This window comes from Talaromyces proteolyticus (assembly GCF_021365285.1).
Source record: "Talaromyces proteolyticus strain PMI_201 chromosome Unknown BGW36scaffold_14, whole genome shotgun sequence".
Lineage (NCBI taxonomy): Eukaryota > Fungi > Ascomycota > Eurotiomycetes > Eurotiales > Trichocomaceae > Talaromyces > Talaromyces proteolyticus.
In genome coordinates, this window is record NW_025764290.1 from 998,016 (window position 1) to 1,013,961 (window position 15,946).

Here is a 15,946-nt window from a genome sequence, read left to right on the forward strand (position 1 = left end):
GTATAAACCTCTTCCGAGTCTACCCGAACGCGATATTAGTAGGTTAATCAATCAGAAGGCGTGGATAAAAGTAGCTGGAATTACCTTAGTAGAGGTAGCTTGGAGCACCGGGGAATCCATTGCCGACCATCGTCCCATCCTACATCACTAAATATTGCGTGACCCCAATGCGGCTCTTCAAAGTCCTAGAGACCCAGGCAAGCGGCACATGCCTACAGCTCTGCACCGGAGTGATGGATAGTTTCGCTGCAAACCCGCTTGCGAACTTGCTTCTGTCTTGATTGCGTTTTCGGCGAGCTGGATCCAATCTGCGCAGAGCCAAGCTGCAAGGCCGCCCTCCTTGTTCTGGTCCGCAAATCGGCAGGGCGCACGTCGAGACGTCATCAAGTTAAATCGCGAACTAGTCGAATACAACACGCGGGAACTAAGTCCGCTAATTTGGTACATGCAGCTTTAGACTGCTAGTACTGCGTTATGATTAGATGACAACGACATGGAGGGAGGAGTGGGCTGCGTGCGGATACGCCGCGGCCTATCGATTGGCCGTTGTTGCTTTGATTTGTTGTCATCCTCTTCATAGGCTCCTTTGGTTGGCGCTCTCTCATGGATCCTTGATTGAGTGTATGTAGTCGATGTTACCGTGTTGCATGGCATCACTGGGCATCGTAATTTATGAGCAGAAGCTGATTCGCTCATAGGGGGGAGTCCAATAAATAATGCTATGACGAATAGTGACAGTATTCTTGCCTGCAATTTTTATGACTGCATATCTTTTCGTTTAGCGCCTGCATCTTTTCCATCTCCGCATGCAACGGAAACTGGGCGTGACATTTGTTCTATTGCTACCAACATGTTTCATACGAATATAATCTGTAAAACCTTGGATTTACGCTAAACATCGGCTAGATTTCATAATAGTGACTACCAACCAATGCTCTCAAAATGTATGATCAGCCTATCCGCTTTCGGGATTTTCGGGAAACATGTGCTGGGTTGTGATCCGAATTCTTTTACCATACTAGTAAATTAGAATTGTTCAAAGGACGAATAAACCCATTAGCACACCAAAGATCCCAAATAGCTCTGTGGTGCCGGACTTTGAAGTACAGGTGCTGATAATAAAAGTCCAAAAAAGCTGAGAATGGCATGGAGATATATGATCGCCACGAAGCAATCACACTGACTGCATGGTATGATTCGATAAACTAAAACGAGCGATTTAGAATCAGTTATCAAATTGCGGAGTGCAAGGGGAAAATGTACACAATTGAACCCAACGGAAGGGATTTGTATTTAATCCAAAGAAAGGCATCCCGTATCCGAATTGCATTCTAAGCCAACCCTTTTTCGACAGATCGTTGGCGCAAAATCCAAATGTTCATATTCCAGTCGTGGCCAAAAAAGCCAGGAAATAAAGCTGGAAGTCTTGCCTCAGACTCACTCAGTTCACGGGCATGTCGATGAGCGTAGCCTTTGCGCGTTAGACCCGACATAAATACGTTACACCTAATCCCCACACAGTTCCAATAAGGCCGCTAACAATAATTAATCCGGATTCGCATCGTAAAGATATGGAGCAGTGAGAGACTGATGGCATACCGTAGATATGGTGACGATGCCGCCGATAAGGCTGCCGTATTGAATCATTCCAAGCTATACGGCCGGGCGGCGTAACCTCGGCCACGGCAATTACGCCGCGGGCTAGGAAAACAGTATATACGATCTATACTGAATGTAAAGAGCTAAATGTATATTTAATCACTACCCATGGCTTTGTTGAAGTTTTAAATCACCGTAGCACGGCCCCGTTGATGGCGAAAGAGTAGCTCTCCAATAATCGTCAGACGGATTGTTTCCGAAGACCCGATTCTGTTGCCCTGGAAATCCGGGTCACAAGAAGGCTGTTATAAGATGTGGCTTAGGCAGTCCAAACAGAGTAATGTGATGTGATCAAGAGTCTGAGTACGCGATCGCTCTACGCCTGAAAAGACATTGGCCAATGAAACCCACCAGATATTGGAAGCACCCAGTCATTAAGAAGCTAACCTAATTAAAAGAGGTTTTAGTCTTAATGCTGTACTTCAAACGGCGATTGATAAGTAATGTAGTCCATATGCATGTAATAAACCAATAAAAACTAACCATTACCAAATGGCTCAGATTACTGTTAAAGAAGCGAATGCCACATTTCCTACCAAGCGTACAAAATAGCGCTAGATAATACCATCAACTTCCTCCAAATAGACCGGTTTAGAGGGACAACAGGTTCATTAGACGCCCTGGGAACCTGAAGGAGTCTGTGAACTCCTTTCCGGGTGTCGTCAAGATCCTGATCTGACAGTGGAATTAGACATTAGCTTTGACTGGGAAAACCGGTGCGAACTCCTAGTGGAAAGTAATACCGAAAAGCTGGTAGTTCCTGGTGGCCTAGTTTGTTGGCCAACGTCGTTTGGAAGCGAGAAGGTAGAGCGGAACCTAGACATGACGACCCGCGGTGAAAAGTTGAAAAGTCGTGCGGTAGCGAAATCAATAGAAGATTCAACGTTCCTAATAGAAGAGCTAAACTGGACTTATGAGACATATACGAATTGTATTTTTCCTCTGAGCGGTCTATTATTACCATCGGGACTGTGAAGACTAGAAAAACCTGGAGAATTGTGGAGCAAATTCATCACTAATTCCTTTTCTGTGTGTCCAAATGTGTACGCTCTCTTTCATAACCGCACGGAGCTCGCAGAGACCCCTATATAGAATACCGAGCTAGGGTTACGCTAATCCCCGAGGTGGAGGACATCGTATCCCAGGTGCATAACTATGCAGCTACATGCAATGCATGGGACGAGAAACATTAGTGGGAGAGACAACCCAGGAGTCGCAAAGCAGCTCCACAAACCCCAAACTCGTATTAATATTTCTTTTTCTTGTTGGCCGGTAATGCTAATCTATTGCCTGATTCTTTATCCATAATTCCGACAGGAAATAGTGGCTGTTAAGTAAACAGCTTGGTTAATTATTGGATAACATAATTTGTGGGCTCACAGTGATTTATCTGCTAGGTTTACAATCGAGCCATGGAGAAGACGGCGCTGCAGTTAAATTACCTTCGCGTAAGCATATGACAATACCCAGGCCTGAATCTAATATATGTCGTAAACTAATGAGGGCAAGTGCCTTCAACACCTGATCGGTTATCTCGTATAAATATACGGATAGCTAATTGGCTATCAATGTGATAGCCTTGCATAGCAACCCCTCTCCTTTCTCACGTTATAAACCCCGTGTGCTCATAGCCATACGACGCTCTCCGCAATCAGATATGCACGTGGATGATACGCTAAGGCGATGTCTCCTCCGACATGCGGTGACTACACAATCGCGTGGATATGCGCCTTGCCAGTAGAGGTAGCGGCGGCAAAGGCTATTCTAGATGAGATTCACCAATCCTTGCTTCAACCGTCTACTGATCCAAATGCTTACGTGCTCGGCAATTAAATGGACATTTTATTGCCATGGCCTGTCTGCCAGCTGAGATATATGGAACCATATCTGCTTCTACTTCCATATCTCATCTTGCTTCGACCTTTCGAGCGATCCAGTTCGTACTGATGGTGGGGATTGGAGGCGGTGTGCCAAGCAGAACCGATGACATTCAGTTGGGTGATGTGGTGATTAGCAAATCAACCGGGAAGTATAGTGGAGTGATTCAATACGATCATGGAAAGACTGTACAAGGCGGATGCTTTGAACAAACCGGCATGCTAAACCATCCGCCACAAAGTCTTTTGACACGTATTGCTCACCTCCAAGCTGATCAGATGGCGAAAAAAGATAATGGCATTTTAACCATCATTCAGGATGTCATAAAACGAAATCCTGATATGAATGAAAGTTTTATACCACCAGGTCAAGACACAGATTCTCTCTTTCGATCGTCATATCAACATATTGATAATGATAAAGAAAATAAATGTGTCAAGTGTGATAAACAGCAGTTAGTCCACCGACATCCACGTAATAGCAGGACACCTCATATCCACTATGGATTGATCGCATCTGGAGACCAGATGATGGAAGACTCTGAAACACGGGACCGTCTCACACAACAGTTAGGCATTCTCTATTTTAAAATGGAAGCGGTGGGCCTCATGAATCAGCTTCCAACTCTCGTCATCCGAGGAATCTCCAACTATTGCAATTCCCATAAACATAAAGACTGGCAGAGATATGTGGCCTTGACAGTAGCTGTCTATACAAAATTGTTATTATCACTTGTACCTGTTCGTGATACAAATCTCGGCCTGCCATCGAGCAATAAAGTACGGCACTAGGTGGCCCCACTAGGAAGAAACACAAAATTTGTCGGTCGTCAGGTTGAAATAGAAAAATTAAAACAATTAATTACCATGCAAGATAGGCCTAGAAGGGTCGCAATCACAGGTTTAGAAGAGGTCAGGAAGACCCAGATGGTCTTAGAGCTAACACACTGCATACAGGATCAATATAAGGAAAGCTCAATTTTCTGGATTCCATGTACAAGTCATGCAATGATCGAGCAAGCCTACTTGAATATCACGCAAACACTAGCCCTTCATGACATAAAACCAGCAGAGGTTAAAGAGCAGATCAAAACATACCTTAGCACCAAATATGCTGGGAAATGGCTTCTGATTTTCGACAATCCAGATAATACAGAGATATGACTAGAAGGTAGTGACACAGCTCCAGCTCTAAAAGACTTCCTTCCACAGAGCGAACAAGGATATATCTTGTTTACTACACAGAACCGAAAACTTGCTATGAACCTTATACCATTTGATATTGTTCTAATTCCAGATGTAGATTAAGACACTGCTTTAAAATGTTAGAAAAGTCATTGAGATAAAGGGGGGCCTAACTAAAGATTATATTATAGTAGATACCCTTTTAGAGTAATTGGCCTACCTATTCTTGGTAATTACACAGATATCAGCGTATATTATTAAAAAAGATATAAGTTTAGTGGAATATTTAGAGCCTTTATAAGCGTAGGAAGAAGAAGTGGTAGATCTTTTGAACGAAGATTTTAAGAATGCAGGGTGTTATAAAGACATTTAGAATCCAATGATTATCACTTGCTTAATATTTTTTAAATAGATTTAGCATCAAGATTAATTGGTAACTAACTACCTATCTTCCATGGCTTGTATCAACCCATAGAACATTCTATAATCCCTTCTCGACCTTACACCGGAGACGACTAGCTGCCAAATTTTCATTGGAAACCATCCCCTTATTATAGCTTCCAGAACACATTCATCCACGCCGAGAGGTCAAGATTACAAGAAGTTGATTAATTTGGCACGGCCATAGTCTGCACGATTAGGCTTGAACAGAGAAATTGATTCGTGCAGTAGAAGTAGTTTAGTCTCAATTTTTCAGGATATGGGAGGAGAAAGTACATATCCGAGCTACACCACGCCTGGCTATTATATCGAAACGATGTAGAAGTCAAAGGACGTGGAGGAGGCGGAATCTATCTAACCGCGCTCTAACAATTTAGACGAGCCCACAGCAGGGTCGACGAATTAGAGCGCGTGGTGTTTAAGCGAAATAGAGGCATGACCGACTGTTCGGGATTTAACAGAAGCCTTTTTCTTGCAAATTACTATGATTGGTTGATAATAACCGAATACAGGCAAAAACTGACGCGGCGGTAAGCGAACCGAGCCGTAGAAGTGTAGCCAAGCACAAGTCAAATCCAATCATGGACTTCTGCGTGATTCAAGCATGAAATTCATTGGACGATGTTTTAGGTTAAAAGAAGCCCCCGCAAAATAACATCTGTTGACCTGGAGAAATGCTAACCTGCATCTAGGAAAGATCCTGTGGGGAGTGCCGGGCCATCCAGTTATGGCAGAGGCGCATCAGAGAATTTCCTCCAATCAGCGTCTTGCGCTTTCCGGCCTGTTCAGATTATATAGAGGGTCTAGATATCTCAGTTTACTGGAACTTGTACGTTACCTTTTTCTGTTCTCGAGTGAATAGTATCTGTATAAGGTTCTATTTTGTGACAATACAAGGCGCAATGGCTTTACCTCCTAAGTGGTATCAGGTATGTGCAACATGTTAATTTTCGCAATTTCTAACCAAACTTCAGTTTCTGGTTTGCGTTTTCGCATCGCTGGGATCTGTTCTCTATGGCTATGATCTTGGTGTTATCGCTGAAGCTATCGCCAGTCCGTCTCTCATCAATGCGTTCAATGCAAATCCGACTCAGCGCGGCGCTGTTACATCTGTCTTTACTGGAGGCGCATTTTTCGGGGCATTCTTTGCCGGTGCCTTGGGTGATTATGTTGGGCGAAAACGAACCATCCTTGTGGGAGCAGTGATATTCTTGTTGGGCGGGTGAGCATGGAATTTATCAGCGGCAGAGAAAAAACTTTCTGACTGTCAGGTATAGCTGCTTACAGACTGCTGCTCAGAGCCTGTCCTATCTTTATGCTGGCCGATCTATTGCTGGCCTTGGGTGAATATAGTCGCTCTCATCCGGTATTTGTATCTGCTAACGATAACACAGAGTGGGAATCCTGGTCATGATTGTACCTATCTACCAAGCCGAACTGGCCCATCCTGATATTCGTGGTCGAATTACATCTCTGCAGCAGCTAATGTTGGGGGTTGGAGCACTTGTAGCTGCCTGGATTTCCTGGGGAACATTCATTAACTTTGCTGATGATGATTCTCGGCAATGGAGAGTTTCGTTGGGAATTCAAATGGTTCCAGCTGTCTTTTTGGCTGCACTCATTCTCTTCTTCCCAGAATCTCCTCGCTGGCTCATTGACCATGGAAAGGTCGACGAGGGTCTTCAGACATTGGCCCGACTTCACTCGGGTGGTGATATCAATGACAGCTGGGTTCAAATTGAGTTTGAGCAGATCCGCTCTTCAATCGCACACGAGCACGAAGCGGCAGCGAAATCTTATCTGGAGCTTTTTACCGATCGATCATGCCTCCGAAGACTGTTTTTGGCATGCTCAATTCAAGCAGCAGCCCAGATGACTGGAGTCAGTGCTATCCAATACTTTAGCACTACTATTTTTGAGCAAATTGGAATTCAAGCAAACGATACCCTTAAGTACCAGGGAATCAATTCAATCATTGCCATCATTGCTCAGGTGTGTTGCCTGCTGTTTATCGACAAAACCGGTAGACGATGGCCTCAGATTATCGGAAATCTCGTCAACTGTCTCTTTTTCGTAAGTTATGCACAAACGAAGTTAAGATATTTCAAAATCACTAAAATATACTTAGATTATTCCCACTATTCTCATTGCGAGATTCCCCCCGGGACCTCCAACAACCATTCTGCTAGCTGGGCATTTATCGTGATGACATGGTGTTATAATTTCTCCTTCAGCTGCACAACCGGCCCTCTCACCTGGATTATCTGTTCCGAGATTTTTGATATGAAGACACGGTCCAAAGGCGTGTCCATAGCGACAATGACGTCATTCGCTTTCAACACGATGATAGGCCAGGTCACCGACGTGGCTATTCAGAGGATTGGAGGATGGCGATTTTATATTCTCTTCTGCGTTTGTAATTTTACAAACGCGGTGTTCTTCTGGCTTGTTCTTCCAGAGACTGCTCTAAGACCACTTGAAGAGATGAACCATCTTTTCACTCATGAGCCGTGGATAGTACCCGGTACCCAGACGAAGCAGTTTCAGCAAAGAGCGACGATATCGGAGAAACTAGAGGTTGATCACGTTAGTGTCGTCAATGAGGAATAGGTTCCGTAAGACAATCGTAGATAGGCAATTTCACAAAGCTGAAAAACCATACTAGTTGCTGAGATAGTTGCTATCTGATTTTTGACTGGCGGGAATGAGCCAACCGTCCTCGTGGATTGGTCTCTCTGGATTAATTATGCGATAAATACCTTGATCGGCACTTAAAGACTGGATCCACGAAGATTTTGGTTTATATGAATGCAGGAAATAATTTCAATTGATTGTTTTCAAAAATTCTGCAGTCAGATTCAAGTGGTAGAAAATACAACTGGGGATTGATGGCAATGAAAATTGCGCCATTTCGATTTCTTTCAAAACAAACAGACCGACATGTATAATAATCATAATCAAGAAACCGCGGTACTTTGCGGCTTGTTACTATTTGACGGAGTAGGGTTACTATGATTACTGATCGAAACCCTAACCTGGCGTGCACTGGTAGTGTTTGGTATTGTCCGTACCTACTTCTGACGACAAGTTTTTTGGGCGGGTTTTGACAAATTTTACTAACAAATTTGTTGGGCACTATACCCTGTCAAGAAAATAATGGGATATAAAATCGTGCATATAATTTAGATCTAGCTATTTTAAGATACAAATTTAATATTGGCGCTACTGGAGTATCTCCGAGAAAAGTTTCTGAATTATGATTAGTAGGTAAGAAATTTTAGTCAATTAAAACGCTTGAATTAGACCCACTCAGGAACTACGCAGATTTTATGTTTAATATGACAAAGCATTGTTACGTCACGTTTTACAATGACACGCGCTGCCAGTAATATAGTTACCAGCTGGTAGTGTTCAGTAATCATGTCACGCCACTGCTAAGTTTACTGATGCAGTTTATAAGCAATCATGATTACTCGGCTTTTTAAAGTATTATTAAAAATTCGATAATATTAATAATAAATGTACATTCTGGTTCCATGGATGACTAGAAATACACCTGTTCAAATTGTGAATTGGCTAATCAACAAGTATTGGTCTATATAAACATGCCTCCTGTACCCTCTGATAGGGAAGGTTCATCTCTAACAATCAATTGACTATTCAACTTCACAGCAATAACATCACAAATATATTACACCTTTTCAAAGGAAAATCAGAACCATGACTTCAGGCTTGATCTTTGTTACTGGGGCCACTGGTTTCATTGGTATCGCAACCGCCCTCGAAGCCCTTAAGGCAGGCTATCGGCTCCGTGTAGCTATCCGTCAGGAATCCCAGATCCAGAAAGTTAAGAAGGTGCTTTCGGAGTATGCTGATAAGCTTGAATTTGCTATTGTACCTGATATCACCGACGACAAGGCATATACGGGGAAACTTGACGGCGTGGACTATGTCCTCCACATTGCGTCCCCTCTTGCCCGTACCCTCGATAAGAAGGATTATTTTGAACCTGCACCAAAAGGAACCGTCAATATACTAAAGGAGGCCACCAAGGTCTCAAGTGTTAAAAAGGTTGTCATTACCTCGTCTATTGTTGCTTTTATTCCTCTTAGTGGGGTTCCTGAGGGTGGAGTTGTTACAGGTATGGGTTACTCTTCACATCTGCTTATGTTTGTATTTAAAAGCTGACTCCGATGAAACAGAGGAGCCAACCTGGGACTTGACCGTCGATGTTGATGGAGACTTCACTGGTCCCCACCCTAAGGCTACAGCATTCAAACTTTACCACGCTTCCAAGATCCTCGCGAACGATGCGACATGGGAATTCAAAAAGAGGAATGACCCTAATTTCTCCCTTGTCACTATCCATCCTACTTTTGTTTACGGCCATGACCTATTCCAAACAACGCCTGATGAAATTGGTGGCACAAATAGTATTTTATGGAATGCTTTTGTGTCTGGCGAAGCGCAGATTTGGTCTAGCTATGTCAATGTCCGCGACGTTGCGAAAGCGCATATCAAGGCTTTGGATTCCACAATTCCCGACGGATCCAAGTATCTCGTGGCTGGAAAAGATACCACATGGAAGGAAGTCGCACAGCTTCTGAAAAAGAACTATCCCAGCAATGAACTTTTCAAGTTGTCCGAGGCGACCACGGGTATCCCATTGCCAGCCAATACATCCAAAGCTGAGAAGGAGCTTGGTATTGATTGGATTTCACTTGAAGACACAATCAAGGAAGTTGTAGAACAAAACTCGAAGTGAGGTTGTTGCATGTTCGTAAGTGGAGGATATGGAAGATGGACTATGTATTTAGGTATATAATCAAATAGAAGATGGTATTGTATTTTCTTACCTTTGAAAAGAAACGTGTGGTTTAGAAACACAGTGAAGTTTAGGAGACTAGCGAGAATTGATAATAAAATTATCGTCATAGAAAACACAATTTGTCCCTCGAATAATTATGTGAGAAATCTACGCACCTCGAACTTGACCCGAACGACCTGAGTCTTGGGAGTTACCGAGATTACACTTGAGAATCATATAGCTAACCTTGCTGAATACTCACTTATGTAGAAAATGATCTAAAAGAAATGAATGAAGATAAAGACGAGGAGTGGAACCCAAATTCAGGGGTAGTACGGTACTTGTGCCAATTGGCTGGTACAAGCCGGTTCCGGCCCAGAAACAAGAGAAACAAAATAGGTCAGGATTGGCAACATACATCGTTGTTGTTATTTCAACCTTACGTACAGTGCGTTCGACGATATTGGCGTCAATATGACTGGAATAACCTCAGGTGGTCAAGGCAGGGAGCCTGTAGCCATCTCATTACATATTTTAGAAATCGATGTCTACATTTGCTAGCTCTATCGGTAGAAAGGATTCACTCAGTATCTCAGTTATTGGCCGAGATATTTGAATATGATCCATTCACCAATACCTGTCTAGGCTCACTCGATTCTCAGCAACGAGAGAAATCCCGCCCGGATTTACCCAATGCACTTTTAACAGTGCTGTTGCCAGAGGTGCGAACAATTGAAGAAATAGACGATTCTCTGTCATTCGGCGTATTAGTACCCTCTTAAAGTACAGTACAGACTGCAAAGGTTCCAAATTCGCCTGGCCTCTGGCATAAACTTGCTTCTGCAAGATTTGAAAATTCATTGGTAATAGGTCTAAGGGAAAGTATACCTGCTGAGGAGAAAAAGGCGCCGCTGTTCGATATATCATCACATACTAGGGTTTGCGAGAAGAAAGTAGTTGGGGACGACGATGACTACTTTTACATATTTATCTTAAAGATAGTACGAAATACTGTCGCAATGTGTACGAGACGACTGCCGATTGACGATATAAAAAAGCCATACCGATATGGTATCGTCAACAGCTCTACTCTAGACTTCAATCTAAGGCAATACGTAAATTCTAGGTCGACACTATCTATATGTACACTATCTTGGCATCCTGGTTATATTATGGTTCCTGGTCAAACCTGTTGGAGGTGTGTAGGTAGTTGACATGATAGGCGCGCCGCATATATGGCCTATTTGGGCAACATTTGAAATGTCTTCAGGACTATCTCGTCAGGACAGAGGATTGTTGAAAAAGTTTCAAATTTACGGAAATTCGAATTTGAAGGCGATTGTTCATGCAAATTTCAATTTTGAAATTTCAAACGCCATTCCTACTATTTAGACTCGCTTTTCAGTTTCAAGATCCTCAAATGTAATTTCAACAAGAATCAGTAACCCGAAGGAAAAGGGAAAAAGTGTCGTCTGGTTGATTCGATACCTCGACACTGAAACTGGAATTTTCTCACTTTCTGTTTCGGTGTCTCCCAGCTTGTCACGATGGCCTTCATCCACCGACACTTGGCAAATGCTTTGTTCCGCGAGATTTATTGTTTTTTCGCAAGATCACAACGACAAGATCAAGAGTCTTCCTGTCTCAACTTCGAAAAAATAACGACACAATTTCACCAGGCTCATCTCTTAACGCCCAACCGCATGTGTTGATGCCGAATAGAGCATCATCCCAATCATCGTCCTCCTCACAACTGCCTCAGTATCTGCTTCAGGGTCCAGCGAACCTGGAAGGTCGGTGAACCAGAATTATCGTGTCTGGACACCGCCACCCCTATCGAGTCAATTACAGATTGAACCGAATTACGCCACCAAGGCATAGACTATTACTTCACATCTGACTATATAGTCAGATCTCGCCAATCAATCTTTGGAAACTTAAGCCCATAGCTTAGAGATAGAGGTTTAACGAAAAGCTCCTTTCTAGTACCGGTTTTACTGCGAAACCTTCTGTCTACCACGCGTACGCGGTATGGCGAAGGGAGGGGGATTGCAGGCATACATACATATACGCACTAAATCAGGAATATCGACCGACTTGTATAACATACTTTTAGCTTTCTAGTAGCATATAATGAAACTACGAATTTCGAGCTGGAATTTCACTTTTTCTCGAACCCCTTACCAATGTGCAGAATCGTTGAGAACTGCATTCTTCTTCCATAGGAACATTGTATATTGTCATAATGGTGCAATATATTTCTCCCTAAAAAAATTACTAAATGTGTGAAAAATTCGCCCCTAGCGAAATAATAATTTTTCTGTCACAGTTATGTAACAGTAGGAAATACTACCAGCGTTGGCTTCAGTTTCTAGAGTCACCAGACAGTCAATATGCAGAAGAAAAACGTGAAAGACAAGATTGGGAAGCCTATTCATGAACAGGATTATGTTTTCACAAGGTATCGTGGAGGCACGCATGAGGGAAGGGTAAGATCTTAAGAACTCTACTTAAAAACGACTACCGAGAGTTTTTTTAACCATACTTACAGGTTGAAAAAATCGTAATGTCCCGAGAAGAAGCCGAGGACGAAGGAGTATCAAACCCCCCTAAGGTAGGCTCAGATATACTACCCAGGTGTAGAACAGAATTGTCCTCAAATACTTTCTGACACTATATTAGGTCGTATATACTGATCAACATGGACATCCCGTAGCGCACAACCCTCAAACGCTGATAAAGGACGACGAGTAAGGTATTGAGCGTGTAGCTTATCTCCTTCATTAATATTTCTGCTGCATGAATTTATATTAAGATAAATATATTTCCTTTCAAATGCCCAATTCAGTCCAGGCGATTATTCCTATAAAAACCCCACCAAGGGTATGCATAATCCACCTTCCTTTCCACCCACCGTGCTCCTCGCCTCCATATTTCCAAACAACATAAGCATCGACTTGTGCAGCGCTCTGCTCAAATCAGATAAATACACGGATATCCGCGGGAAATGGGCTAAACGCACAGATAATGAGATCATAAATGCTTTTATTGCTGCTTTGTTATCTTGTAGCCCAAGGAGTAGGAATGTAATGCCCAGGCTTATCTCTCGCCCCCCATTCGCATATACAAATGGGGATGGGTAGTATTTCGGTTCTAATATTGAGTTTTGCTCCGCTGCACCCTCCGACATCACTTTTGGGAGAGGGAGGCCAAATAAAGTGTATGTTGTTGTTGGAGCTAAGAGGTGCATGCCTCCGAGACCTAGGAATACTGATGAAAGCACATATGGCGTGGGAGAGGCTATTGGATGAGCCATAACTGTTGTATTTCCAGTAGTAATAAGCCACAAGAGACTCTGTATCTTATGGATGTAGATCTTACTTTTCATGGAATTATCGCTACATGTACTGTCATGAATGCCTATATGGTCAGGATGACGTCAAACATGGTGATGATCAGATATCCATTTCGGATTATAGCAATTCATTATGAATATCATAGAAGTAAGATTATGAATCAATATAGCCTGTCTTATTTTTTTTAAAAAAGAAAATAGAGAAACCTTTATACCAAAAGCGACATAAAGTCCAAATGGACCGGATACACCATCTAATACTCTTCCTGAGCAAAGCCTACCTATATAAAAACAGGATTCGATCGATTTATAATAAATGCATAAAACACCAATACTATGCCTGCAGGGTTTCACTAATACATACTGCCGGACTAATAGCTTCTTGGGATTTATGTTAGTACATCTTTGCTATTATTAGCGCCCACATGGTGAAGTGCACTCTGCTGATTGGGCAATAAGAGACTTCTCTTGATGAAGGTTTCGTTCATGTAAATAATAATAAATTAAGCATTCGCTTTTCTGAATTGCTACAAACAAACGCCCTGAATAAAGAATACCATGATTGATTATCTAAAATTATTCGAAACCCTCGGATATACTTAGTTGTGTTTGTTTGTTTCCGTTGCATTTGGAGTTCCAGGGCGATACTGGAGAGCGCCTGGTCAGCTCCGCCTTGGCATAGGTATACAAATAGAGCAAAGCCAACCTTCGACAGTTAGCTAATAAATTACTACATAAATCACAATTGCTTAAGTGCATGACACAAAAATGCCACCAATATTACGAACGGGTGGGCAGAAGCTCGACATCGAGGTTGCAGCGCCTCCAGGGTGGATTTTCGCCGCAGGAGATCCTATCATCGGCCATGTCCTTCGTCATACCTTTTTACTTACGCTTGACGCCACTGTGACTCTCACATTAAAGGGCCGTATAAAGTTTGATCATAAAGCAAACGAAGACGAAGAGCATTACTACAACGAGGAACAATTATTGGGCACTACTACAAGCCAAACTCTCTTCCACGGGCCCCTACATGTTCCGAAAGACAGCTCGTCTACGACCATGGCTACTTGGCCTTTCTCGATTGAGATACCAACAAAAGTAGATAGGATCCGTCATAATATCGCTGGATACAGTGGCTTTTTAGAACCAGATCATCCAGGTGCAGTTTTACCAGGAACATTCCATGTGAGGTCTGGAAGTTGGTCTGAGTGTCTTATCGAATACTATCTCGAAGCACAGCTAAATTATATCAATGGAGGCCACAGAGCGAATGAAACTGCTGCAGTCTGTATTTTGCTGAGCAATCCTCCAACTGGAAGACTGGCGAAATATGATCTTGAGCTACGAAAAAGTTGTCAACTGGCTCGCAGTTACCGACTCCTCCCTGGAAGACAAGACATGGATGAATCGTTTAAGCAAAAAATACGAAGATTCTATGCCTCAGAAACGGTACCCCAGTTCCAGTATGAAATTGGGGTTTGGTGGCCTTGTGTTATGCAGCTTCATAATGAAATGACATTACCTTTGAAAATTAGCATGAGGGGGTTGGGGGAGAAGACGAGTATCACTGTTCAAGGAGTTACGCAGCATGTTCGGCTTAACTGGATAAAACTGAATTTAATATCCTCTACGACAGCACCACGAAAGAAAGGGGCCTGGAATAATGTTAAATTCGAGCATGACTACGACCTTGGCCTCGAAAAAGCTTTTGGGGATCTAGAGTCGCCAATAACCATTCCTTTGACACCTCACTGCGATACCAAAAGATTAAACATTGACGCTGAAGACAGTAACGGCGGGTACCAAACAGTCGATATTGGCGACCTGTTTCAGCTTAACATTCGACCAAATGGATTATACACCGGAAACAAGCTCTTGAGATTGAACGCACCAATATATCCCGATCTTGTTTCATATAGCATGAGACATGAACATAGGCTTAAATGGAAGGTTTCGTTCACTGTTGCAGGAATCACTGAGCAAATCAAGGGCGGCTCGAAAGTTACGATATATCCGTCTCCATAGCTACCAGGTTGTATATATTCTAGTGTGACTGCATCTTAGCATTTATCTACGGTTTCATAATTTGATATATTGATATAATTCCAGGAATTTCTATAGTAGGCACAATCTCCTCCCCATGCTAAATACCACGGAGATAACATGCTAAACTACGAAACTCAGGCTATGCATGAATTTGACGAGACTAAACTTGATGCAGCTCAAAATACCTTGATCTGGTTAGAAGAGTCAGTCCTATTGAACTGAGGCTATGTTTCTTATATGAATAGTATGCGCATTGGAAGAAGGCTTTTTGATGGAATCGTGCAACAAAACGAGTCCGGATAGGCTGCCACCAGTGGCAATGTCTTACAGTAATATACGCTTCCAGACCAATAGCTGATTATAGCATCGGAATTAAAATCCTGTAGTGACGACAAATTAGCCTTTTTGCGACTGGCAAAAATTCCACTTCCAAATAGCCCGATGACATCATTCATCAATCACCTATGCTATGAGTGGCTTGAGAATTTGACGTCGTATTATAAACGCATTGGAAGTCGTTTCGTTTAACGTTGCTCAAAAATGATCGGAAAATGATCGGTTAACATGGACACG

General features: G+C 42.6%; 6 protein-coding genes across 6 annotated transcripts; 5 read left to right on the forward strand and 1 right to left on the reverse strand.

Moving 5' to 3' along the window:
* Nucleotides 1-866: 866 nt before the first annotated feature.
* BGW36DRAFT_390292 (uncharacterized protein) lies at nucleotides 867-1,392 on the reverse strand. The gene is made up of 2 exons (XM_046217461.1): nucleotides 1,264-1,392; nucleotides 867-1,205 (listed from the first exon to the last, which is right to left on the reverse strand). Exons 1-2 carry the CDS (start codon nucleotides 1,328-1,330, stop codon nucleotides 1,057-1,059), a joined length of 216 nt encoding a protein of 71 aa, XP_046066435.1. The 5' UTR covers nucleotides 1,331-1,392; the 3' UTR covers nucleotides 867-1,056.
* Nucleotides 1,393-3,342: 1,950 nt separating this feature from the next.
* BGW36DRAFT_401559 (nucleoside phosphorylase domain-containing protein) lies at nucleotides 3,343-4,844 on the forward strand (the record flags this gene model as incomplete). Its single annotated transcript, XM_046218756.1, has 5 exons — nucleotides 3,343-3,477; nucleotides 3,531-4,316; nucleotides 4,371-4,466; nucleotides 4,494-4,610; nucleotides 4,749-4,844. The coding sequence occupies 5 exons, from the start codon at nucleotides 3,343-3,345 to the stop codon at nucleotides 4,842-4,844; spliced, it is 1,230 nt and encodes a 409-aa protein (XP_046066436.1).
* A 1,220-nt stretch (nucleotides 4,845-6,064) lies between these two features.
* On the forward strand, nucleotides 6,065-7,772 carry BGW36DRAFT_401560 (MFS putative major facilitator superfamily transporter; the record flags this gene model as incomplete). Its single annotated transcript, XM_046218757.1, has 5 exons — nucleotides 6,065-6,091; nucleotides 6,137-6,384; nucleotides 6,440-6,505; nucleotides 6,557-7,235; nucleotides 7,317-7,772. The coding sequence occupies 5 exons, from the start codon at nucleotides 6,065-6,067 to the stop codon at nucleotides 7,770-7,772; spliced, it is 1,476 nt and encodes a 491-aa protein (XP_046066437.1).
* An 898-nt stretch (nucleotides 7,773-8,670) lies between these two features.
* BGW36DRAFT_390295 (3-beta hydroxysteroid dehydrogenase/isomerase family protein) lies at nucleotides 8,671-10,017 on the forward strand. Its single transcript, XM_046217462.1, has 2 exons — nucleotides 8,671-9,301; nucleotides 9,363-10,017. Exons 1-2 carry the CDS (start codon nucleotides 8,883-8,885, stop codon nucleotides 9,925-9,927), a joined length of 984 nt encoding a protein of 327 aa, XP_046066438.1. The 5' UTR covers nucleotides 8,671-8,882; the 3' UTR covers nucleotides 9,928-10,017.
* A 2,345-nt stretch (nucleotides 10,018-12,362) lies between these two features.
* Nucleotides 12,363-12,723, forward strand: BGW36DRAFT_433110 (uncharacterized protein; the record flags this gene model as incomplete). Its single annotated transcript, XM_046221223.1, has 3 exons — nucleotides 12,363-12,458; nucleotides 12,521-12,583; nucleotides 12,652-12,723. 3 exons carry the CDS (start codon nucleotides 12,363-12,365, stop codon nucleotides 12,721-12,723), a joined length of 231 nt encoding a protein of 76 aa, XP_046066439.1.
* Nucleotides 12,724-13,902: 1,179 nt separating this feature from the next.
* Nucleotides 13,903-15,352, forward strand: BGW36DRAFT_411985 (uncharacterized protein; the record flags this gene model as incomplete). Its single annotated transcript, XM_046219194.1, has 1 exon — nucleotides 13,903-15,352. The coding sequence occupies exon 1, from the start codon at nucleotides 14,093-14,095 to the stop codon at nucleotides 15,350-15,352; it is 1,260 nt and encodes a 419-aa protein (XP_046066440.1). The 5' UTR covers nucleotides 13,903-14,092.
* Between the last annotated feature and the right edge of the window lie 594 nt (nucleotides 15,353-15,946).

What these genes read in the sequence shown, in the direction of transcription:
- BGW36DRAFT_390295 (XM_046217462.1), top strand. Translation starts at nt 8,883, where the DNA reads ATGACTTCAGGCTTGATCTTTGTTACTGGGGCCACTGGTTTCATTGGT. An exon ending in CCTGAGGGTGGAGTTGTTAC is followed by an intron (nt 9,302 to 9,362) that starts AGGTATGGGTTA and finishes CTCCGATGAAAC; the next exon opens with AGAGGAGCCAACCTGGGACT.
- BGW36DRAFT_390292 (XM_046217461.1), bottom strand. Translation starts at nt 1,330, where the DNA reads ATGCAATTCGGATACGGGATGCCTTTCTTTGGATTAAATACAAATCCC. An exon ending in CTTCCGTTGGGTTCAATTGT is followed by an intron (nt 1,206 to 1,263) that starts GTACATTTTCCC and finishes CGCTCGTTTTAG; the next exon opens with TTTATCGAATCATACCATGC.